Source organism: Monodelphis domestica, chromosome 2 (genome assembly GCF_027887165.1).
Source record: "Monodelphis domestica isolate mMonDom1 chromosome 2, mMonDom1.pri, whole genome shotgun sequence".
Taxonomy (NCBI): domain Eukaryota; kingdom Metazoa; phylum Chordata; class Mammalia; order Didelphimorphia; family Didelphidae; genus Monodelphis; species Monodelphis domestica.
In genome coordinates, this window is record NC_077228.1 from 174,611,928 (window position 1) to 174,636,980 (window position 25,053).

The 25,053-nt window shown below is 39.3% G+C and overlaps 1 protein-coding gene and 1 long non-coding RNA gene across 2 annotated transcripts; both read right to left on the reverse strand.

Moving 5' to 3' along the window:
* Positions 1 to 2,358: 2,358 nt before the first annotated feature.
* Positions 2,359 to 2,694, reverse strand: LOC130456908 (late cornified envelope protein 1F-like). Its single transcript, XM_056814652.1, has one exon. It carries the CDS (start codon positions 2,692 to 2,694, stop codon positions 2,359 to 2,361), a length of 336 nt encoding a protein of 111 aa, XP_056670630.1.
* Positions 2,695 to 20,574: 17,880 nt separating this feature from the next.
* LOC103095504 (uncharacterized) lies at positions 20,575 to 24,417 on the reverse strand. Its single transcript, XR_461999.2, has 2 exons — positions 24,268 to 24,417; positions 20,575 to 21,119 (listed from the first exon to the last, which is right to left on the reverse strand). It is a non-coding gene; the product is annotated as an uncharacterized LOC103095504 (long non-coding RNA).
* Between the last annotated feature and the right edge of the window lie 636 nt (positions 24,418 to 25,053).

A 25,053-nucleotide genomic window follows, 5' to 3' on the forward strand; every position in this document is an offset into this window, starting at 1 on the left:
GGTCCTCCTGACTCCAGGTCTGGCATTCTATCCACTGTGCTACCTAGTTGCCCCTTATCCTATGACTTTAACAGTAATATTTACTGTTCTTTTAATGCTGGAGCTGGTATTGCCCTCAATGATCATTTTGTCAAGCTCATTTCCTAGTATAGCAATAAGTACATTTTATGTACTTGTAGTAGTACATGTAGTAGATCTCATGGTCTACATGGTCTCCAAGGAGTAAAGTGAAAAGCCATGGATCTTTACCCCTAGGGGAAAAAAGAGGGAGTTCCACCAGTGGGGAGTCCACATCCCTAACCTTTGTCCCTATACTGAGGATGCCATGCCCCATTTGCATCTTTGTCCCAAACTACCCAGAGGTAGAGGAGAGAAGCATAGAGTCTTATATCGGGTACCATTAATAAAATTACCATATTCGGTGCAAAAAAAACAACAACAAAGCTAAACCCTGGGGATATAAATGGAAGCAAGTCAGACCATCTATGCCATCAACAAACTGATATTCTAATTTGGGAAAAATAATATTTGTAAAGCACTTAACACAGGGCATTGCACACAGTAGGCATTTAATAAATGTCTGTTGCCATCCCTTCCCCACTTAAGGAGACAAAATCAAAAGTAAAAGTGGAAATTGGCCAGGGTACAACCACAGGGGCATGGTTAAGGCTTCATTCAGAGACTATAAATGGAGGGAGGTGTATAGGAAACATGACCTAGAAGCAGTGGCCAGGAAAGTTCCCCACTTAAATATTGTGGATGAAGAAAAACAGGACCCTGAATGTTGTCCCAAGATTTTGACTCTCCTGGGGCAGAGATCTTAACTCCCCTATGAAGATGCAGCCTAAAGACATCAACATCCTAGGGATCTCCCAGAAACCTGTTTTAGCTAATCTCTCTGGAACAGTTGGAAGAGAAGAGTGAGGAGTTAAGCTCCCATCATTTTAGGACAAGGAGGAACTAATATCCTAGAACTAGCTGTGGACAGCCACACTCTGCCTTCCACAGACCCACCATCAGAGATTCCCAGCTGTGGCTGTGATGATTCCCAGAAGATAACAGCAATATTTAACTTGCCTTCTTTCCAGGAGCCATCAAAGACCACACTGTTTGACATGGTCCATGTGAAAACCAGGGACTACAAAGCAGCCCCCAAGAAGGATGGAAACACCCACTGAAACCCCACTAAGTGACTTTCCTTATTAACATCCCTTTATTATTGGAATTGCTAGGATTATTATTCTTACTTAGCCCCAGGAAAAATAAATGAGAGCAACATGCTTGCAAGGTTAATACAGATGTACCACTCTGTCCCCCTAGGATATTACCAAGAGAGCCCACTTACAAAATTAAACCTAAGGATTCTTATATGCCCACTTAGATAGGACCCTCTTTTCTAGGCATAAAAACTTCTGGCAAATCTCTCTGAATTCCCTAACCTATATCTGGGTCATGTTGATTCTACCCTCTGATCCTGCACTTAGCAACAATGTTTCCTTGACTATCTCCCTAGGCTTCCTGTCTGTTGTTAGGTTCCATGGAAACATGTATGTTTAGAATGAAACTGTGTGCCAAGTAGATGTGTAATCCTGAGGTTATAAAATAAAGCCAGACCTCAGCCAAGGTGGAGCAGTTTATCCTGTGAAACCTGTGCTGTGGGTCGAATGCGAAAGCTGTGTCCCATCCATCATTCTGCCAACACCGTTCCACCTCCAAGACCCCATCCCCTGTGGGAGGCTGCTCCCCCCACCCCCCATAGCAACTTCTGAGTCTGTTCTCTCTTAGTAATCCCAAAGAACCAGAGGCAGAACTAGTGGCTGAAGAATAAATGGGAATAAAAGTCAAGAAACTACTCATTTGGGGCAGTTAGATAGCCCAATAGGATCTGGCCTCAAATTTGGCTCATATACTTCTTAGCTGTGTGACCCTGGGCAAGTAACTGAACCCCAGTTTCCTAACCCTTGCTGCTCTTCTGTCTTAGAACTGGTACCAGGAAAGAAAGAAAGAAACTACTGATTCCTTCTGGGAGCATTGAATTTTATTGTTATTCAGAAAGAAAGAGCTGAGAGCTGAGATAATCTCAGAGTCCAGGCCTCCTTGACACAGGTTTGCAGAGCCAAGATTAAGAGATGTCAGGTCAAAATGCAAACAGATACATGTTGCTGGGGAAACTTGGGGATCTCTAGGATAGATAAAGCTTAAAGCCTTCCCTGGAACATCTCAGCAGCTCCAGCCCCAGGAGGAGTGAAGTAGGAAGGAAAGCTGCAGGCTGGGGCAGGGTACTGGCCTTTGGTTCTTCCATGGTGAAGGTTCTGCCAAGATGGTTCTTCCAACCTCTTGGAGAGACAAGGGAAAAGGTTAGCAGCAGCCCCCAGAGCCTGGCTGATTGCCTCCACTCCCACAGCAATCACTGCTGGATCTCAGATTCCAGAATCGGTAGGATCTCCATGGCCGATGGGGAAACAGGGAAAAACCACCTCCTGTCCCAGCACCAGAATTACAGCAACCTCCAGAGGTAGATGCACAACAGGCCCCAGAGCCTGTCACACAGCAGCAACCTGAGCTTGGTTCACAGCAGGAAGATTCTGGGGGTGGGCATGGAGCAAGGGTTGGTGCAGAGACCTGGGGAGGACATTTTGGGTTCTGGCATTTGGGAGGGGCCTGGCACTGCTGCTGGCTCTGCTGGCAACTCATCTTTGCTGGGGCTCAGGAAACCTAAAAGAAAATGTGAAAGTCTTAATGTTCAATAATAAAACTTCATTTTCCTTTTTAAAAATATGAACCCAGGGAGTCATCATATGCCTCTCTGAATCCAGAAACCCCAGACAAATAATGGCAGAAGAGTCAAACTCTCTGGGATGAACAGAATTCAAGCTAATTGAATTAAAGTCTTGATATAAACAAGAGGCTCAATGTGATATCGTGGATAAAGAGCCTATCCGAAGTCAAAAAGTATGAGTTCTATTCTTGCCTCTGACATATACTAGAATGAGACTCTGAACAATCACTTAATCTCTTGGTGTTCTAGGTAACTCATTAAAATTTCAAATTGCAGAGAATAGATTTTCTTCACCAGGAAGTTACAGCGAAATCAGAAGTCTAATCCCTAGTGCTATGCAAATAGAAATCCATAAGCTACTCTCTTCAAATCCTTCCCCTCCCATGTTCTACTGCAGTTCTTGGCTTCAAGGAAGCATCCCAAGCACCCAAGGTAATGTATAACATTTGGCCTCATGCTACCTACATAGGAGAGCGTCCAGGTCAGGACCCTCTCTGATTTCTGCTTCCTGTTCCCCAGAAGGTCAGACTTGGGACCAGAGACTCCACAGACTATAATAGCTGCTCTCTCTTCTTACCTCATTATTCCAGAATAAAGCTCCCCATCCTCAATTCTACAGGGTGGGAAAATGACCTATTTTTCTTCAGAGGGGTGATTAAGAGAGGCATATCAACCTATAACTAATGACTTGCCTGCTGAACAGGACATAATGTCCAGAAGGTCCCCTTCTAGTAGTTTCTAACCAGCTGAATAAATCTTGTTTCCCCCATCTCTGAGCTACACTTCTGTAAATTATCCTACATTATCAGAGAAGTTTCAATGCAGCATCTCCATAATGGAGAGATTTGGTCCTGATCTGAATTTATGATGCAAGCTCCTCCTGATTCTAAGACCTCTAATTCCTTATCTTCTGTTATTCTTTCTCTCCTTGTGAAGACCAGTATTATCAGCTCCAGAAGCTCAAAATCTCAGTTGGAAGGGCTCTCAGAAGTAGTTGAGGCAAACTGGCTTCAAGAACCCCTTCTGTAAGGACCCTGACAAATTGTTATCTTTCCTTCTCCATGAAGATCCTCATTGATGTGGAATTCTCCTTCTCCCAGACCTCTCCTTAACATTCTCACCCCTGTCCTCATTCTACAATGCCCTCTACTTCAAAAGAGAGCTAAATATCCAAAAGAGAACTTGTAGCTTAAGGTCAACTCTATCTAGGAAGCCTCTCCAGTCCACTCCTACCTTTCCTAGCCACACAAAGCTTCCTAGAAAATCAGGCCTTTCGAGGTTTGTAAAGGAATGCCAATGTCCTCCAATCTAAAATGTCCAGCCATCACCCTATGGAGTCCTAGAAACTAGAGCAAATGTCTAGAGAAGACTATCATCCTGAAGATAACTCACCTCTTTCCTCTAAATGGATCCAAGGACTGAGAAACTGTAGACTAAAAAGCAGCTTGTAGGGAGAGCTTTTATACAGATCCCACCTTATAGGGATGAGGCATGCATGATGGGATAGCCCTTGGCCAACCCCACAAGGCACTGGTGACATCTTGAACTCTAGAGATATCATCCCTTTGTTACTTGCTGTCATGGGTTGTCACTGTATGAGTACTCTCTTATGCATCTCTTCCTTCAATAAAACAGAATAATGCTTCCTAAAAGTTAAGGATAGAGTGTGGCTTATAATGGAATAGCCTGGGGATTGGATTTGGTGTTCCTGAAGGAATGACAGGAATGTAAGGGACCAGAAGATCCCAAACCCACAAGTCTTGGGATCGATAAAATTAAGGATTTCCCCATATTTTTATAGAGTAGAGCAAATATTTTTACAAGAATCCACAGCAACATTAATAAAGAGTTTTTCATACCTGCTGAACACCCCCACAGTTGCCTAAAACAGTCAGTGGACTATATTTAATGGGCGTTATCTAATGACCTTTCTATACTCTTTTAAAGATCCCTGGAGCTTAAGGCAGTTTGTGAATTTTAAAGGGTTTGATTTTAGAAATTCTAGGGAGCTGATTTCTAACTCTGGTATGAGAAACTCAGTGTATTGGTCAACCAGCCTAAAGTATTTATTAAGTATATTCTATATGTAAGAGCACTGTGCTAGGTGCAAGAGGTAAAAATACAAAAATGAGACTGCTCTGGTCTTTAAGGAGCTCATAGTGTATCAAAGAGATGTATGGGGTGTTCAGAGAAATTAGTACCTTTGGTATGAAAGTTTGCCCAGCCCTTTTCAGGGTTTCTCATCCACCTTTGGTGTTCACCTTTCACCCAACTTTTATGGCTCCAGGAAACTGTAGCTTGCACAGTGGCCATACTCCAGGAAAACTGTCTGTCCCAGCAGATGGGAACAGTTTGTACCAACAACCATGAAGGTGCCTGAAGCAGGTGCTGTGACATTCTTAGAGTTTGGTCAGACATCAAAGATGCAAATGGTTCATCACCAGTCATCCTACCTTTGTCTTGCCACTGGACTTGAATGATTCTAGAAGAGACAGTAAGGACAATGATTTTGTGCAATTCCACCTTTCTTAAATCCAATCTAGACATCACCCCATGGTGTCATTGATCCTCTTTGTAAGCAGGTAAACAAAATATTTGTACATATTCTCTCATCCAGCTAGATAGTAAGGTTCTTAAGGGCAAAAAATGTTTCCACTTATATCTTTATGTCCCCACTTAACACAGTGTCTGGTACATAATAGATAATTAATGCGTGCTTGTTGTTGAATTGCTTAGAAGTTGACCTGAATCCTAGAATAGAACAAGGAGCTTAGATAAGATTAGAGGAAGGAAATTTGCTTTCTCTGCTGAGGTGAAAAGAACAAAGGTCTATTCTATCTTATCCTATCCTCTGTCTTATGCTATCCTGTGCTATACTATTCTCTTTTGATATGCTGTGCTGTGCTATCCTATCCTATGCTATTTTGCACAAAGTTTTCCTATTCTGTGTTATCCAATCCTATCCTATGCTATGCTATCCTATCTTCTGTCCCATACTATCCTATCCTAAGTTATCCTATCCTTTCCTTTCCTATCCTATCTTCTGTCCTAAACTATCCTATTCTGAGGTGTCCTATCCTATTTGACAAACATCTTTTAGACTCTGAGGTACCAGCTCACACTTATTAGATTGGCCAATTTGACAGAAAATGAAAATGATAAATGTTTGGGGAGATGTGGAAAAATTGGGACACTAATACACCATTGGTAGAATTGTGATCTAATCAAACCATTCTGAAAAGCAACTTGGAACTGCACTCAAAGGACTCTAAAACTGTGCATACCCTTTGATCCATCAACACATTACTAGGTCTGTATCCCAAAGAGACCTTAAAAAGGAAGGAAAGACCTATCTGTGGAAGAATAGCTCTTTTGTAGTAGAAAAGAATTGGAAATTGAGGAGTTGCCCATCAATTGGGGAATAGCTGAACAAGTTGTGAGCTATAATTGTGATAGAATATTATTGTACTAGAAGAAATGGCAAGCAGGATGATTTTGGAAAAATCTGGAAAGACTTACATGAACTGAAACAAAGTGAAGTGAGAGAACCAGAAGAAGTCTGTACACAGTAAAAATATTTTTAATGAACAAATGTGAATGGCCTAGTTATTGGACAATGCAGCAATCCAAAACAATCCCAGAGATTCGTAAGGAAAAATGCCATCTGCCCTCAAAGAAAGAACGGAATCTGAATGCGGACTGAAACATACTGTATGTCACTTTCTACTTTTTTTGTTTGAGATCTCATCCACAAAATGACTAATAAGGAAAAAATATTTTGTGTGATTGTACATGTAAAATCTACATCAAATTGCTTACCATCTCAGGAGGAGGGATGGGTGAGAGACAGTGAGGGAGGGAGGGTGGGAAGGAGAGAAAGAATTTGAAAATCAAAACTTTGTTTAAATGAATGTTAAAATTTTGTTTTTACATGTCATTGAGGGGGTGAAATAAAATATTTTTAAAATCTGTTAGATGCCTGTTATGTATGCAAAACATTGACCTTTAAATGAAGAGATAAAAGGATGAGTAGCCTAAGAGCAATCTCTGCCCCAGTGGAGCTTACAACTGAGTATATTGTTGTTTGTCCTTGGTTTTCAAGAACCAAAGACTTGATGTAAGTGAGGCAGAGTTGCACAAAGTCATCAGCCTCACTCTCTCTCTTCCAGAGTCATCAAGTCCAATGACAAAAGTCTGAACAGCTAGTGATAGCCTTGGTGTCTTTGATGTCCTGATCAAGTTCTAAGTGTTCCACAGAGCCTGCTTCAAGACACCTTCCTGGCCTTTGGAACAAATTGTTCTCATCTACTCGTTCTACCAGAGAAAGTCTTCATATGTTTGGGATAGATACCCCCTAACTCACCATCAGGTTTGTGACCCATCAGTTTCTCTCAGCCTGGTTTAGCCTATTTACTGAAATGGTTTTACCAGGGTGTAGCTGCTGCACATGTTACAACTTCTTGGAGTTGAGTGCCAGGTGGACAACAAAGGGGCTTGGCAAGTCTTCATACTAGAGGGAAACACCCATACACCCCAAAACTGAGTATAGAGATAAGACAGATAGTTATGAAATTCAATGAAACATAACAATTGCATTAAATAGTTGCAAAACAAAGTTCTATATGGGGCTTGAAGCAGGATCAGGGATGACTTCCTGGAAGAAATGGCATTTGAATTGAATTTTAAAGACTAGTTTAAGAATTCAAGAAGGTGAGTCAGGAAGATAGGACATTCGGTCATAGAGAAGAGAGTGAGCAAAAGTTTGGAGGAGAGAAAAGCTCTGGGTATGTTTGGTGAATAGAAAGAGTAGTTTAACTGTCTGATGCCCAGAGTCCTTTAGGGAAGGAATATACAATAGGACTAGAAAAAAGACTGATGCCAGCTCAGGTAGACCACTGAATACTTTTTTTTTTTTTTGAGACTGAAGTTCACCTGGTTAACAATAGGAGAAGAATGCTAAATGTTAGTTCACATTTAGGTACAGTACTTTAAGATTTACAAAGCTCTTTCCTCGCCCACTTTACAGCTGAAGGAACTGAGACTCAGTGATTTTTAAGGATATGTCTATGGACATACAACTGGTTGCTTATAGGAATGGGATTCCAATCCAAGTTGTAGGTTCAGGGGCTTTAGATGTGCATCTAAAAAAAAAAGCTTTAGAGGTCTCCTCGTCCAATATCTTCATTTTACAAATAAAGAACCTGAGGCCCAGAGAGGGGAAGTGACTTGCCCAAGACTGACTATACCAACAGAGGACTCTTGAATTAATCATTCATAAGATATTTGTTGTTGGTAGCACTCATAAAGTTCCACCTTGGTTCCTGCCCTCCTCACCTCTCACCTAGAATAATGCAATAGCCTCCTAACTGGTCTCCTTGCATCACACCTTTCCTCCTATGGTCCATCTTTCACACTGCCACCAGTGAGATATCCTTAAGTATGGATCTGATTATAACATTCTCATTCTCAATAAATTTCAACAATTCCCTATTGCAACTAGGATCAAATATTAAACTCTCTGCTTAGCTCTTCATAACTTTACAACTTAACCCATTGTACCCCCAAAGAGATAATAAAAAGGGTTGTACAAAAATATTCATAGTCATGCTCTTTGTGGTGGTAAAAAATTGGGAAGTGAGTGGGTGTGCCTTGATTTGGGGAATGACTGAACAAATTGTGGTATATGATTGATGGTGATGGAATACTATTGTACTCTAAGGAATGAAACTGCTTGATTTCTATATGAACCAGAAAGACCTCCATGAAATGATGCAGAGTGAAATGAGTAGAACCAGGAGATCATTATACACAGAAACTGAAACATTATGGAACCATCAAATATAATTGACTTTGCTACTTTTAGCAATGCAATGATCCAGGACAATCCCGAGGGACTTATGAGAAAGAATGCTATCCACATTGAGAGAAAGAACTGTGGGAGTAGAAATACAGAAGAAAACATATGATTTATCATTTGTTTATGTGAGTATAGGTTTTAGGGTTTTGGTTTTACAAAAATGAATAATATGGAAATAGGCATCAAGTGATAACACATATATAATCCAGTGGAATTGCTTGTCAGCTCTGGGAGGGGGGTGGAAAGAGGAAAGAGAGAGCAAATGAATCATGTAACTATGGGGAAATATTTTAAAATAAATTTTTTAAAAACCAACAACTTAATCCATATTACCAGGAAGGGCAGCTAGGTGGTAAAGCAGACAAAGTTTGGGCCCTGGAGTCTTCAAATATGGCCTCAGACATTTACTGGCTCTGGGATTCTGGTCAAGTCATGTGACCCCTGTGCAGGTGGAAAATTTGCCACACCTGAGCTACATTCCCAGCATTCTTTGAAGTTACATCCTCATTTTATATAAGGATGCTTGGGAGATAAATTTGGCTGAGACCCACACTGTGGGGCTCTTTTTTTTGGAGCTTGTGCTTTTGGTAAAGTGCTGCAGGTGTGAGTATCTGGCTCTTTTGCTCTGCTCACTTGACTAAAAGAACCTTTTTTTCCTCTCTATTTTAATTTATTATTAAAATTCCTATATATTTTTCAATACTAGGAATATTTATTTATTTTTACTTCTATACCCCATTTGCCTCAGTTTCGTATCTGTAAAATGATCTGGAGAAGTAAGTGACAAACCACTCTAGTATCTTTGCCAAGAAAAAGCCAAATGGGGTCATGAAGAGCTCAACACAACTGAAAAAGACTGAAATATTACCAACTTGGGACTCTGCAATCCATGAGATCACCAAACAATTGTTCCTCTGCTCCACACCCACAACACTCCATTTCCCATTTCTATGTCTTTGCATTGGCCATTCTTTGTGGCTGAAATATTTTTAACATCCATCTTTCTAAATTTTGAATTCTAAATTCCCTCCCTTCTTCACCCTCTCCCCACCCATTCAGATAGCAAGCAATATGATAACAACTACATATAAAATATATTCTCTCTTTACTGTTGTCTTATAGAATTTCTCTTTTCCTTCAAGACTCAGCTCAAACACCACCTTCTTCTATAGGAAACTTTTCCTGATTCCCTTCAACTGCTACTGCCTACACTCCTAAACTACCTTGTACTTAATGACTTTTCTTTTTTATTCTCTTTATATTATATCTATACTTGTTGTCTACTCCAATAGAATATAAGTTCCTAGTGAAGCTAAGATGGAGGATTAGGGGTAATCACTTGCTGAACTCTACCAACATTTCCCTCCAGACAATTTTGTTCATTTTTATTGTCATGCAAAACACTTCCATAATGGTCATTGTTGTAAGAGCAAAGTCTTACATTACCAAAACCCCTAAATAAAACCAAAAATACACTGATGTGAAAGATGACTGCAACAGTTCTTTCTCATTCCAGACAATTTTAAAATAAATCTTCAAATCAGATCTTGGAGCAGCTGAGGCAAAAAAAGATCAGAATGAAACATTTTTCCAGCCTAAAAAAACCTAACAGGTCAGCTGAAGAAGTCTGTGACATCTGAGTGGAAGCCTATCCAGAGCCCACACAAGGTGGCAGCAATAGTGGCCATAGCAACCATTAGTGTCAGGATCTCTCAGTCCAGAGAAAAGGGTCAGACAACTGGTCTGAAAGAGATTGCGGGAGATCCTTTGCTGATACTTGGGACAGCAATTCTTTGCCCATGCACAGTTCTGGGTCACAGTTCCAGGGTGGAAAAGAGTACTAATGGTAAGTCACAAGGGAGCAGGGGCCCTAATCTCATTCCCAAAGCAGAGGTGGAAAATTTAACACTAGCCACCTTTGGATTTTAAAGGGGGAAAAAAGCTTCATCTTGAGATTGAAGTTACAACTTGCTTCTTCCCCTGACATTCTGAATAATGGTAGAAACAAGTTTTTTGTTTATCTGTAAACAAGTCTCTTAAGATAGAGCGGTAAAGAAAAGTGGGCATGCACACTGTGTAGCCATTATAAAAGTTTGTGACTTCTGGCATCTGGAAGACCTACTTCTTCCAGAGTCCAGTGTGAGGTCAGAGTGCTCCTATCAGAGAGGCTTGGGAAAGGAGCATCACGAAGAGCATAAACTGGAGTACCAGAAGAGAAATGGAACTTATTTCCTTGGAATCAGAATGAGTAGGTAGGCGATCTGGAGCCAGCTCTCAGAAGGGAAGGCAGCTATCCACATGTGGCTGATGGATTTTTTTTTTAGCTCTGGCCCTCTTTTTGTTATGTAATAAATAATTATAAATAAAGAGATAGTCACCAGATAATTTTAATTATGACAGAAGAATGCTAGTACTTGTGACCGCAGGATCCTAGAAGCCCTGCCTGGGTAAAAACCAAAGTATATGTTCTCAGCAATACAATGATCCAAAACAATAGCAAAGCAATCATGATTTTAATAAAAAGTTCCACCTGCTTTCAGAGAAAGAATTGATAAAGTCTGAATCTGTACCAAAGCAAACTTTTTTCACTTTCTTTCTTTCTTTTTTTGGTTCAAGTTTCCTTCCACTAAAATATTAATATGAAAAAAATGTTTTACATGATTGCAAATGTAAAGCCTATGAGACTACTTACCATTTCAGGGAGTGAGGGAGGAAGAAATAGAAATTGAGATCTAAATTCTTTTTTAAATATTAGAAACTGTTTTTATATGTAATCAGGGGGCAGAGTAGGAATTAAATTAAATTAAAAAAAAAAAAAGCAGAACATAGACTAGACAACAGTGACTATACCTCTCCCAGTATCACACAACCTTGGAAGCACCAACAACTTGCAATCTCCCAGAACTAGTTCTGAAAATAGCAGAACAAAAAAGACAAAAGCTTGGCATAGTGCCTCCTCATCCCTAGATGAGCAGATCTCAACTTTAACATAAAGTTCAAAGTCAAAAAATGGGCTAGAAAAATGAGCAAATATTAAAAAACAGAATTTTGCTATTAAAAAAAAGCTACTCTAGTGACAGGGAAGACCAAAACATAAACTCAGAAAAAGAAAACAATATGAAAACAACTACCAAAAAAGTCTCAATGCTGATTGGACCAATCCCAACAAAAATTACTGGAAGAGTTAAGAAAGCAATAAGAGGAGACAGTTAGGTGGATTAAGAGCCAGGACTAGAGATAAAAGGTCCTAGGTTCAAATCTGGCTTCAGACACTTCCTAACTGTGTGACCCTGGGCAAGTCTCTTAACTCCCACTGCCTAGCCCTTACTGCTCTTCTGCCTTGGGACCAATACACAGCATTGATTCTAAGACAGAAGGTAAAAGTTTAAAAAAGAAGAAAGCAATAGAATGATAGAGGGAAAATTGAGAAAATAAATGATTATGAAAAGAGAATTAACAGTGTGATAATGGAGGTGTGAAAAAATCTGAATACTGAAATGGGGGAAGAATAAAACCTCACTAAAAAATTCCTTAAAAATTAGAATTGGGCAACTGGAAGCTAATGATTCCATAAGAAATCAAGAAACAATAAAATAAAGTCAAAAGAATGAAAAAATATAAGACAATGAGAAGTATCTCATTGGAAAAATAACTGACCTGGAAAACAGATCCAGAAGAGATAATTTAAGAATTATAGAACTACCTGAAAATCATAATCAAATAAACAATCTAGACTTAATACACATTTCAAGAAATTTTCAAGGAAAACTACCCTGATGCCTTAGATCCAGAGGATAAAATAGAAATTGAAAGGATCTATAGATTACCTCCTAAAAGAAATCCTAAAGTGCAAAATCCCAAACCTAACCTTAACCTTAAATCCCAGAAGCCCACAGTCCCACAGCTAGTGAATGTCTGAGATCAAATTTGAACTCGGATCTTCCTGACTCCAGGTCCAGCACTGTCTCCATTAAGCCACCTAGCTGCTTCAAAAAAAAAAATGGCTAAGTGACTTACCCAGGATTACATAGCTAATAGGTACCTAAATCTAGATTTGAACTGAAGTCTTCTTGATTCTATCCATTGCACCACCTAGCAGTCTCAATCCTAAACTACATAAACACTAAAGTGGCTACAATAGGAAGAGATGGTTCTTCCTATGGATGGAACTCAGCCTTCTGAACCTATTACATTCCTATCCACCCTGATTTCCAGTTTCTTGCCTCACCTTCAGGTGCTTTCATCATTTCTTCTCCTTGGCTATTTGGTGAAGGGATGTTCCACATTCCTGCCTCCATAGGTATGTCTGTAATAAATAGAAGGGTGGGGTGTCAATAGGCACCAGCAGGTGTTGATGAGATTCTTATCAAATTAATATCCACCTTATTATCTAGAGCAGTGATGAAAGGCAAGCATGGCCCTTCTTTCTACCTCTCTGGTTAAGTTTCAGAATAGTTCTTTTTCATGAATTTCACCAGAAAGTAAGGAGGGCATAACTCAACCTGGAGTCCACAATGTTAATTCAATTCCACAGATATAAGTGGAATTCTAATATGTGTTTACAATGGATCCAGACCTATCAACCATGAAAAAGAAGGAAGGAAGGAAGGAAGGAAGGAAGGAAGGAAGGAAGGAAGGAAGGAAGGAAGGAAGGAAGGAAGGAAGGAAGGAAGGAAGGAAGGAAGGAAGGAAGGAAGGAAGGAAGGAAGGAAGGAAGGAAGGAAGGAAGGAAGGAAGGAAGGAAGGAAGGAAGGAACATTAAGAATCCAATAATCTCTATTTGTAAGATGTCTTCGTTTTTATGTCATCTATGGCCTGTTAACTTAGTTGATAAGAGCTTTGTGCTAATGATGCCATGGCCACAAATTCACCTAGTCATCTGTGGCTCCATGAAGCTGTGGCATGCACAAAGACTACATTTCAGTAAATGTCTAAGCAGTGGACTAAAAACTAAGTTGAGGGTAGTTGACAGGCTTCAAACTGTTGGTTGGTTAGGGAAGCATCTACCCCAGGCCTGTGAAGGCATCAGAATCCGGTGTTGTGGAGCACTTAAAACTTGGTTAAACGTTGAAGAAGTCAAGGTCATCCAATGCATCCTGAGCCTCCACTAATCATCATTTTGTCTTGCCACTGGACTTCAGTGACTCTGGAAGAGAGAGTGAGCTGATGACTTTGTACAACTCTGCCCCACTTACATCCAATTTATATTCAAATAAAAAAAACTAATGATGTTATTTTTGTTCTCTTCAAGTACAAAAGACAACAAACAACCAAACAGCAACATGTCTCTGAACAAATCACTTAACCTAACTTGGGTCTCAGTTTCCTCATCTGAAAAATGAGAGGTTAGGACTCAATGACCTGTAAGATCCCTTCCAGATTTATATCTATGACCTTGCAATCCTATAAGAGACAAAAGTATAAAATATGACCTCCACCCTTGAAAAATTTGTGATCTAGTTGGAAAGATTCACCATGGAAAAGAGTAATGGAAAAACCTCCAAGAATCAAATGAATATAGACATAATTACTAGAAAGATAGACATTAGGATTGATTTGGAACTAGAGGATCTTACCTGGTACACCTTAAAGAACAAGGTGAAGACATCTGCCTACAAAACTATCTATTTCTGTCTGTGTTTAGGCTATCCTAGAAATCTAGTGATCCCAGGGAACCATACTGTAATATTAGCAGCAAATTTATAGGATTATTGAATCTTAGTCATAAAATCACAGAATAATCAACAGATCCACGATCATAGAATCTTTGCTTTATACTGTTTCAGTATTCAAAGATTTGTCAAACCTTAGACTCATAAAATCTTAAAACCAGAAGAAATAGAATTCAGCTAGTCCAGCATCCTAATCTCTCCAGGAACCAGTTGGTAGCATTCTTGATATATTGCCATTCAATTCCTCCTTGAACATTCCTAGTGACAGAGAGCTCACTACTTTATGTGTCATCGCATTCTATTTTTAGACAGCTTTAATTGTTAGGAAGCTTTTCCTTATATCCAGTTAAAATATGACTCCCTATAATTTCCACCCTTTGGTCCTAATTTTAGAGCTGTGCATGTCTACACCCTTGCTCACATGACAGCCCTTTGAATATTTGAGGACAGATATCATGCCCCTTCCAAGATTTCTAGCACAACCTCCCTGGGCTCATTTCCTTATCTATAAAATGGGGGGGGGTGAATTACATGACCTCTGAAATGCATAACTTTAGCTTGAAAGTTGAGCCTGCATTCTGAAGTTCTCTTTTCTAGGTTAGATATCCTAATTCCTTCAATCATTTGTATTCAGTGGTGACTTCAAGTTTCTTCATTCTCTTCACCATTCTGGTTATACCTCAATTTTTCAGTGCTATTCTTGAATTATCTACCCCTTTCTGAAAAAAAAAAGGGCAGCTAGGTGGTTCAGTGGATAGAGCAATAGAGCACTAGACCTGCAGTCAAAAAGATTCATCTTCCTGAGTTCAAATTAATCCTCAAGACACTTAATATGTGATCCTGGGCAAGTCACCTAGCTGCTGTTTTCTCAGTTTCTTCACCTGTAAAATGGGGATAAAAATAACAGCACCCATCAAGGATCAAATGAGAAAATAATTGTAAAGTGCTCACATAGTGCCTAACACATAATAAGTACTGTATAAATGTTAGCTATAATCATCATCATCATGGTATTATAACTATTCAGCACTGGTGCTTCAAAACAATTTCAACTTCCTCAACTGTCTCCCCCATTTCCCAACAAAATAATATCAAACAATTTATGTGATCTATTATTACTAGAACCAAAATAGTTTTCAACCAATAAAAAGTTGTTTTAGAGGATATTACATCAATACAAAAGGACAATATCTTCCAACCATTTTTCTATTAAAATGTTTTATATTCATTTTCTTTTTTATATCAGTATAGCTTTCTAATTGCTTTTTTTCCCACTCCAGAAAATCCATCCTATTAACAAATAAGTAAGGTCAAATAAAACAAATAACTACACATGCCTTCTCTGAAAATGTCTGCCTCATTCCACACATATAGTCCACCATCCCTCTGCTAAGAAACAGGAGATCATTGGCTCCCCAAAATCAATATTGCTCACTGCATGAATCAGAATTCTAAAGTTTTCCCCTATTGTTTTCTTTTATATTACATCATGTAAATTGCACTGGTTCTGCTTTCTTTGCCTTTATTCAGTCATTTCCAACTTTTCATAACTCTGGAGTTTTTCTCAGCAAAGATATTGGAGTGGTTGTCCATTTCCTTCTCTAGTTCATTGGGCAGATAAGGAAACTGAGGCAAAGAGGGTTAACTGGCTTGTCCATGGTCACATATATGATAAGATACTGAGGCTAGATTTGAATTTATGAAGATATCTTCCTGCCCAATGCTCTATCCACTGCACCACCTAACTGCCACTCTACTTATTTTGCCTTGCACCAATTCATAGAAATCTCCCCCAGGTCCTCTGAATTGTTCCAGGTCATCATTTCTTATGATATTATAATATTCCATTACTTTAATACTACACAATTTATTCACTCATTCTCCAATATATAGGTAACCAATTTCCTTATACTTCTTTGCTACTGCAAAAAGCAAATGGCTTCTGAGATCCCTACAATAATCCAGATTCTGTGGTCATCTCATATTAACTTCAGGATCAAATACAATTTTTATATTCATGAATTTTCCCTCTCTCTTTAATCTCCTTGAGAGAATGTGCCAGGTAATGGTCAAAGGACATTCACAGTTAAAAATTTTTATTATTATGATTGTTTTTCAAAGTGTAATTTTCCAACATTTTTTCAAGACTCTTGGTTCTGATTGCCAAAGTCACCTTGCCACCCCTTGCCTCCACACAGCTCTGCATAAGCCACAAACTGGTCTGGATTTATTGGCTCCTTGTCAAATTATCTCATGCTTTTTTGGCTTGGGGGAACAATCTCCCACATTTTTCTGAAAAGGAGATACTTTTGACATCCTTAAAGTCTTTTTCTTAATCATTACCTTCTATCTTAGAATCAATACCAAGTATAGATTCTAAGGCAGAAGAGTGAAAAGGGATAGACATTTGGAGTTAAATTACTTGCCTAGGGTATCACAGGCAGGAAGCTTCTGGGGCCAGATTTGAACCCAGGTCTTCCCAACTTCAAGCCTACTGCTCTATCCACTGTGCTACCTAACTGCCTCATCCTTGAAGTCTTAATGTCACCCACAGCAAGAGATGCTAAGAGCATGGGTCTTATTGAACACAACTGACTCTGGGAATGCCAAGGAATCATGGGCAGTCAGCAGGGAGTGTCAGCAGCAATTGGTCTAAGAAACCAAGTAGTAAATTTTTCAATAAGGTAGCTGATTAGTTGGAGAACCCTGGACTAGATAGGGTATTGAAGTAATAGAGACCACATAAAGATACATAAAGAGACTGAGGCTAGATGAGAGTGAGAAAGAGGTTTCAATTCCAGCCTGGAAACTTTAGAGGCAAGTACAGAGATCACTTATGACCCCTTAGTAGACTCTCTAGAAGTATTACAGTAAGGCCAAGGCATACTGAGATGGAGCCAAGTATAAGAAATAAATGAGTTCTAGACTGGCTATTGAAATCTGAAGGAAGTGAGCAAGGTGGCAGTGAGGGCATCCAGGAACAGAATCCTGCCACAGGCTAGAAATAGTAAGTGCCCATAAATTCATAATATTGGTCTGGGTTTTTATGGTTGGTTAGCTCAGTTGATAAATCCTAGCATGTGCTGATTAAAATTCTCTCCATTGCCCCAGAGGTGATCAGGGCCCTGGTCACAAGCATGACCATGTAGTTTAAAGTGAGTAGTTTAAAGGTCTCCAGGAACAAGACCAGGCTTGTATAAATATGATACCCAATACAATTAATGAGAGCTTTAACTAGTGAATATAGGATGACTATAGTTAGGAATCCATTTATACTTGTATATTCAGGACCTTGTAGTGTCAGAGTCACTGAAAAATCACCCAAGGTCTCTATAGGCATATCAAGGACAAGATAGCTTCCTACAAGAGATAGCAATGTATGGTAGGGGCAGCACAGTGGATAGAGTACTGGGCCTGGAATCAAAAAGACATATCTTCCTGATTTCAAATCAGATAGTTACTAGCTGTGTGACTTTGGACAAGTCACTTATCTCTGTTTGCCTTGGTTTCTTTATTTATAAGATGAGCTGGAAAAGAAAATTGAAAACCACTTCAGTATCTTTGCTAAGCAAACTCCAAATGGGATCATGAAGAGTTGGATACAGTTCAAATATCTAAATAAAATTACAGAAGGAATCGGTTAGGATGTGCCAAGGGCTGAGGTCCAGCCCCGCTCATGGCTCCAGGGGGTTCTCAGTAGGTGGAGCAGATAGGTGGAAATGAGAGATGGAAGGCAGCTCTGTATATATGTTTCTGCCAGGGGCATACTCTGCATGAAGTGGCTGCTTTGCCTTGCCCAGGTTTAGCCTTTATTTTTTTACCCATTTTCTTGGCACACAGTTGCATTATTCAACATACATGTTTGAGTAAAGATAAATGAATAAGTGATACATTAACTTTTAACAAATTGTTTGATTAACATTCTGAGATCATTCTATATATTTGTATGGTAACTATTGATTCTGACAGGAAACACAAAGGTTCTGCACAAGATAAATGATTTTGTCACAAGTGGCTTAATTTTCTCATTAAACTGTGAGGAGCTTACAGATAATCAAGGAAAATCACTTATTACCTTTAATGAAAATACATAATCAATCGGAAATTCTAGAGAAAATTCAACAATCATAGCAGTGAGGTTGAGAGATCAGAGAGGTACTGAGAACACAATTCAGATTTAATATCAGGCTGATCATTTTTCAGAGTTTGTTAGGAAGTTTTTCAAGGAGGGTTCTGGCTGGTAGAATCAAGTCACTGAGGCTTGATGAAGCATGGTATACCAAAGCATTTTGAACAGGTCTTTATGATTTATTTATGTACTGGCTTTAGGAGAATAAGCTTCTGTACAGGGGGTAGGGGATTTTCTGGGCTTGGCTTATGGGCACAGCTTTTGCTAGGAATTATATACGTAAGTAAAAGTTAACCCGTGATGGTCTCTTGGGTTTGGATTTGAGAGTCTGATCTTATGGTGATATTTTGGGGAATTAATGTGCAAACATTTTGCTCTTATATTACTTTTCTGAGACTAGGCAGAGGACAACAATCATGTCATACAGAGGGGGATAAGTGGGCAAGTCCATCCTGCCAAAGAGCCACTTTGTGACCTCTTGACTTCCATGAGTGACCTTGTCAAGACATTGTGGCCTGATGGCTCCCAGCAAGGATGGATGACATATTAAGTTTCCCTCTAGCTCTAAATCTATGAGTCTGTCTCATTGACCCAATGATATATAGTGGGTGTTCAAGATCTAGACTCCCTAAGCTTAGAGAGGCTAATCACCAGATTGGTCACAGGTTAATTAATCATTCAGACCATAGAAAAGCAGTTCTCTCAAGACCACCAACTATGTACAAGAGCAGGAGGTGCCATCTGTGATGGGAGAAGGAGCATCTCCAATGAAGTACTAGACTATTGAAGGGTTGAAAGAGGTCTATACCAACTTCATTGATTATGATTGTAAGGAAAGTGCTTTGTAAACCTCAAAGTACTAACTTGAGGTGATTTCTAGTAAGAGTTAGAATCAAGTCAGACAATTTGGGTTCAAATCTCAGCTCTGCCAATAACTACCTCTGTGACCGTATGTGCCCAACTATACATCATAGATCTAGAGCTATGTATCTCTAAAACCATTTAAAACAACTCCATCATTTTACAGATGAGGAAACTAAGATCTCCAGAGGTTGTGTTTTGCCACAGATTACACAGGTAGGAAGTGGAGAGCCAAGATTTGAACTCAGGTTCTCTGGGTCTATAGTTAATGCTCTCATCACTATGTCATGAGAACATTCTAGCCTGTTTCATCAAGAGGGCAGTTACGGGGCACAATGGACAGAGCCCTGGGCTTCAAGTCAGGAAGACTCCTTTTCCTGAGTTCAAATCTGACCTCAGACACTTACAAGTTTTATGACCCTGGGCAAGTCACTTAGCCCTGCTTGCCTTGGTTTCCTCATTGGTAAAAAGAACCTGAGAAAGAAATGGCAAACCAGCCCAATACCTTTGCCAAGGAAATCCCAAATGGGGTCACAAAGAGCCAGACACAACTGAAAAACAACTGAACAAACAAGAAAAAAAGAACAACGAGGAGGATGGACAAGATGATCCATAAGACTCCCTCTACTTTTAAATCCTATGAGCCCCAAAGAAATAGTGAACTGGAAAAATTCCATGTGAACTGGAATGACCTCCAGGAATTAATGCAGAGTGAAAGGAGTAGAACCAGGAGAACATTATACACAGAAACTGATACACTGTGGTACAATTGAATGTAATGAACTTCTCTACTAGCAGCAATGCAATGATCCAGGACAATTCTGAGGGGCTTATGAGAAAGACCACTATCCACATTCAGAGGAAGAACTCTGGGAACAGAAATGTAGAAGAAAAACAACTGTTTGATCACATGGATCAATGGGGATATGATTGAGGATGTAGACTCTAAGCAAACACCCTGATACAATTATCAATAATAGGGAAATAAGTCTTGATCAATGATATATGTAAAACCCAGTGGAATTGCATGCTGGCTATGGGGTTGGGGAGAGGGGAGTGAAAGAACATGAATCATGGAACCATGGAAAAATATTTTAAATTAATTAAATAAATTTTTTTTATTAAAAAAAAATAAATAATTCTTTTGAGCCCGCTGATTTACTGCCTCTTAAAAACATGTGAGATTCCCCTAGGACAAAGCAACTGAGTGAAGTTGGTGTGATTATAGAGAAAGTATAGAAATGAAGACCACAAGAATGCCCTGGAGGCCAATGAGTTCATAACAGAAAAAATTTATTTTTATTTAGCCAGAGGAAAAGGAAGAGAAAGTCAGATGAACTTCTGTATCCAGTTCTCCTCGTTACGGACCTTGCAATGAGGGTTGCTCCTTTACTAAAAGAAGAAAACCAATGGCTTTGTGGCATCTTTTTCTTTAATTATCATCTAACTTCTTTAAAGGAGCCAGTAGAGGAATCCTGACTATCCACTACTGTTCAACACACCTCTCCCTCACACCCCAGTCCTGGTACCTGGGTCCCTCCACATAGGACCACTGACACCTAGCACTCCTCCTCTTTGCAGTGATAGTAAGTTTCCCCTTGGAGGCATCGGGGCCTCCTAGGTGTGGCCCTATGGGGTTGTCCTTGACTTCCCCTGCAGCAGGAGCTCTGTGTCCTGGGCCTTGGGTGTGTGAGACAGCAACCTCCTGACCTAGAATCTGAGCAGATAGCCGGGCATGGAGGTGGGCAAGGAGAAGTGGAGCACTTGGGAAAGGACTCCTGTTGATGCTGCTGAGACATCACTAATGCTTATGAAATGAACCTGGAAGAGAACAGACAGAAGGTCAAGGCTATAGGTTCCTGCCCCTTATCCCTCAAGGAAAGACTCTGAAAAATGAACAAGCAGAAGTTTTTTAATTGATACTTCCCAATAAAAATTCTACCTCCATTCTGTGATGGAGGGGATAGGGAGGACTGACAATATTCAGAAATCACGAATAAATGTTGAATTATTATTTACTTGATAAATCATTCATAATTCATCATTCTATGGCTGGGAAGGAATTGAGAAGCCATCTAGACAACCTTCTCATTTTACAGATATGGAAACTGAGGCTGTGGAAAAATGTGACATTTGTGAACTCTAGATATTAAAAATATATAAGAAGTATCACTATATAAAATTTAATTGTAATGAAATGGAATGCAACTCTCAAGGAATGTGTCACATCCCTGCAGGGGCAGAGGCCTGTGGTTTTTGTTGAGAATCTAACAATTCCAATAAGAACCATTTTCTAGCAAATCCTGACTAGATAAACTCTGAATTCAATATTTTGTGTTGATAACATTTGAACCCCAATCTCCACTCTGTTAAATTCTGAACTCCAGACCTTCTCCACTGAAGATTTGGCAAACAAGCCAGGCCAAGTGTTTAGACCAAATTCTGCTGACTATTCCAAAGTGGCACTGTATAAAAGAAAGCTTTGTAACTTAGAATCATGCCTTGCTCCTTCAGCAGGGTCTTGCCTTTACTGCTCAATTTCTCACTATGCTCTATCTTAATTAAATGTTCAGATTTCCTGTGATATTTTATGTGTAGGCCTATGATTCTTTTTAAACCCCTACCTTCCATCTTGGAATCAATACTGTGTATTGGTTCCAAGGCAGAAGAGGGGTAAGGGCTAGGCAATAGGGGTTAAGTGACTTGCCCAGGGTCACACAGCTGGGAAATGTCTAAGGGAAGATTTGAACCCAGGACTTCCTTTCTCTAGGCCTGGCTGTCAATCCACTGAGCTACCCAGCTGCCCCCTAGGCCTATGGTTTTTTAACAGGAAATGAATTATTAATATTTTCTACAGGGCCGAAGAGTAATAACTTGTCTAAGATCACACAAGTAGTAAGAGTCAGCTAGGATTTGATCCCAGATCAAGTCAAAGGGGTAGCCAGGTGGTACAGTGTATAAAGCATTGGTCCTAGAGTCAGGAAGACCTGAATTCAAATCTAGATTCAGATACTTACTAGCTGTGTGACCCTTGATAAGTCACTTTACCCTGTTTGCCTCAGTTTCTTAACTTATAAAATGATTTGGAGGAGGAAATGACAAACCACTCCGGTATCTTTGACAAGAAAACCCCAAATGGGATCATGATGAATTGGACATAACTGAAACAATGGAATAACAACAACCTCAAGTCAGAGGTTGAAAATATAGACATTTTGATGGAAAACACAAATAATTTTCCATTTTTATAATCTAACATTTTTCAATTGAAAGGAAGAAAAGATGTTTTCATCTCAGGCATCTGGACCCAATAATAATCACATTATCTGACTAAATTCTATTGTCATTTAGACTTATCTTCATTTACATTATTTTTGTCTTTTTGTGTATTGCTTTGGTTTTTGGTTTTTGGTTTGGGGGAGGGTTAGTATTCTGCATAGAAATTAAGAGGTTGCTCTCAGTCCCAAGGGAAAAGCTGATTGCTAAGATTTTGGTAACAAATGATGCCTATAATTTCTAGAGTTGATCCCATTTACCAGCTTAAAAAGACTCATTGCCTTATCCTCCAAAGGGAAAACCATGGCTTTCCCAGCATGGTCTGACCAATTTCACCAACTGAAGCAACACCCTTCTCTTAAAGCCACCATTAACAAAAAACAGCCAAAAGAGAGAATGTTGACAACCCGCCCATTCCAAAGCCATTGATAACAAAAACACTTATGTATATGTGCACATGCATATACATACACATATGTTATTTTATAGTCTGGATTTGAACCTAATTTATGGATATTGAAATATATATGCTATGTTCAAAAATAAAATATATATATATATATATAAATACATATACATATATCCACATATTTTATAGGCTATAGTTGAACTTAGATTATAGATATCTAAATACATATATATACTAATTTCAAATATAAAATATATATATATATACATACACACATACATACATATATACACATATCTGTATACATACATTTTATAGACTGGATTTTAACTCAGTTTAGCATATATGCTACATATAAAATGAGTTCAAATATAAAACATTTGTGTTTGTATATATATATAATACAGATATAATTTTAAGCTTTGCTAAGTTTGGAACACCTTGGTAATGAAGTGGCTAGATGATGGACCTGAAGTCAGGAAGACTAGAGTTCAAATCCAGCCTCAGACATTTACCAGCTACTTAACTTTGGGCAAGTCACTTAATCTCTGTTTGTCTAATAATTATAAAGTACTCAGTACAGTGTCTGGAGAGTAGTAGTATGTAAATGTTCATTATTATTGAGTATTTTACAACTATTTTTTCATCTTCACAAGAACCCTGGGAGATAGGTACTCTAATTATTCTCATTTTACAGAAGAGGAAACCAAGGCAGACAATGATTAAGTGACTTACTAAGGGTCATATAGCTAAAAGTCAGATTTAAGCTATGTCTTCCTGATTTCAGGTCAAGGACTCTATACACTGTTGTACCTGTCTCTAGAGAGCAAAGAGATCAAAAGCTCAGATTTAGGGGAAGAGCTCGATCTGCCTAAGCTGATTCTACTCCCTTTCTCAATTCTAGCCCATTTGGGACCACTCATGCCATTGTTGTCCTTTGTTTCTCTTGCTATTCTCCCTCACTTTCAACAATGTGACCTCGCTCCTGTGCCCTAAAGGACAAGTTCTGCCTTCTCTTTTCTCCTTTCTCCCTTCCTCTTGTTTTACCAGAATCTAGTCAGGGACAAAGAAGAGAATGACCTTGTGCCCAGGGCCCTTTGGGCAGAGCTAAAAATCAGGGAAGCATCTCTGAGAGTGGGGAGAGAAAGGAGGGAAAGAAACAATTTGGATTTTATAATTTCTGAAAATGTACATTGAGAACTGTCATTACATATAATTGGGAAAATAAAATATCTTTGAGGAAAATAGAAAGACAATCAGAGAAGCCCAGAGATCTTTCCTTACCAGGTCAGTTGTACAGGAAAGAGTGTGAAGCCAAGGAGTCAGAGCCTTTGTGAGACCTGGAGGGATGGGGAGTCTTTTATAGATTGCTTTAAATGAAGCCTCAGGGCTCCCAGAATAGCTGTGGTTGTTGTACGGAAGCCAGGAAACAACAATGTGTGTGATTGATCCGGATATTTCATAAGCCTGCTATGCGATGTCCTCTTGTGACATTCCTAGAAATGAATTCTTCAGACTTGTGCAAGCAAGCAAGAGTTGCAGACATAGGAAGATGCCCATCTGAATGTGTGGCAAGATTTCTACAAGGAATTATGAGGAAGGTAGGGCCAATGATCAAGTGTGATAGCCTTTGGTAGGGTTGAATTGGTATGGGGGCCAGTTTGGGGGACAAGGAACCAAAGCTCAAGAAAAATACGAGCAGGAAAGACTATGGGTCCCTCCCCTCTCCAAATCATCAACTACACAGTTGTCAAAGTATTCAGTCATTTCAGGGATCAGCTGGGTAGCTCAATGGATTGAGAGTCAAGCTTAGAGATGGGAGGTCCTAGGTTCAAATCTGGTCTCAGACACTTTCTAGCTGTATGACTCTGGGCAAGTCACTTAACCCCCATTGCCTAACCCTTACCACTCTTCTGCCTTGGAGCCAATACACAGTATTAATCCTAAGGTAGAAAGTAAGGATTTAAAAAAAGAAAGAAAGAAAGAAAGAAAAATGTTCTTCTCCAGTTCATTTGACAGAGGAGGAGAGTGAGGCAAACAGGGTTAAATCGTTTGCCCAAGAGAGCACAG

Coding starts and splice junctions, on each gene's coding strand:
- LOC130456908 (XM_056814652.1), bottom strand. CDS start 2,694: ATGAGTTGCCAGCAGAGCCAGCAGCAGTGCCAGGCCCCTCCCAAATGC.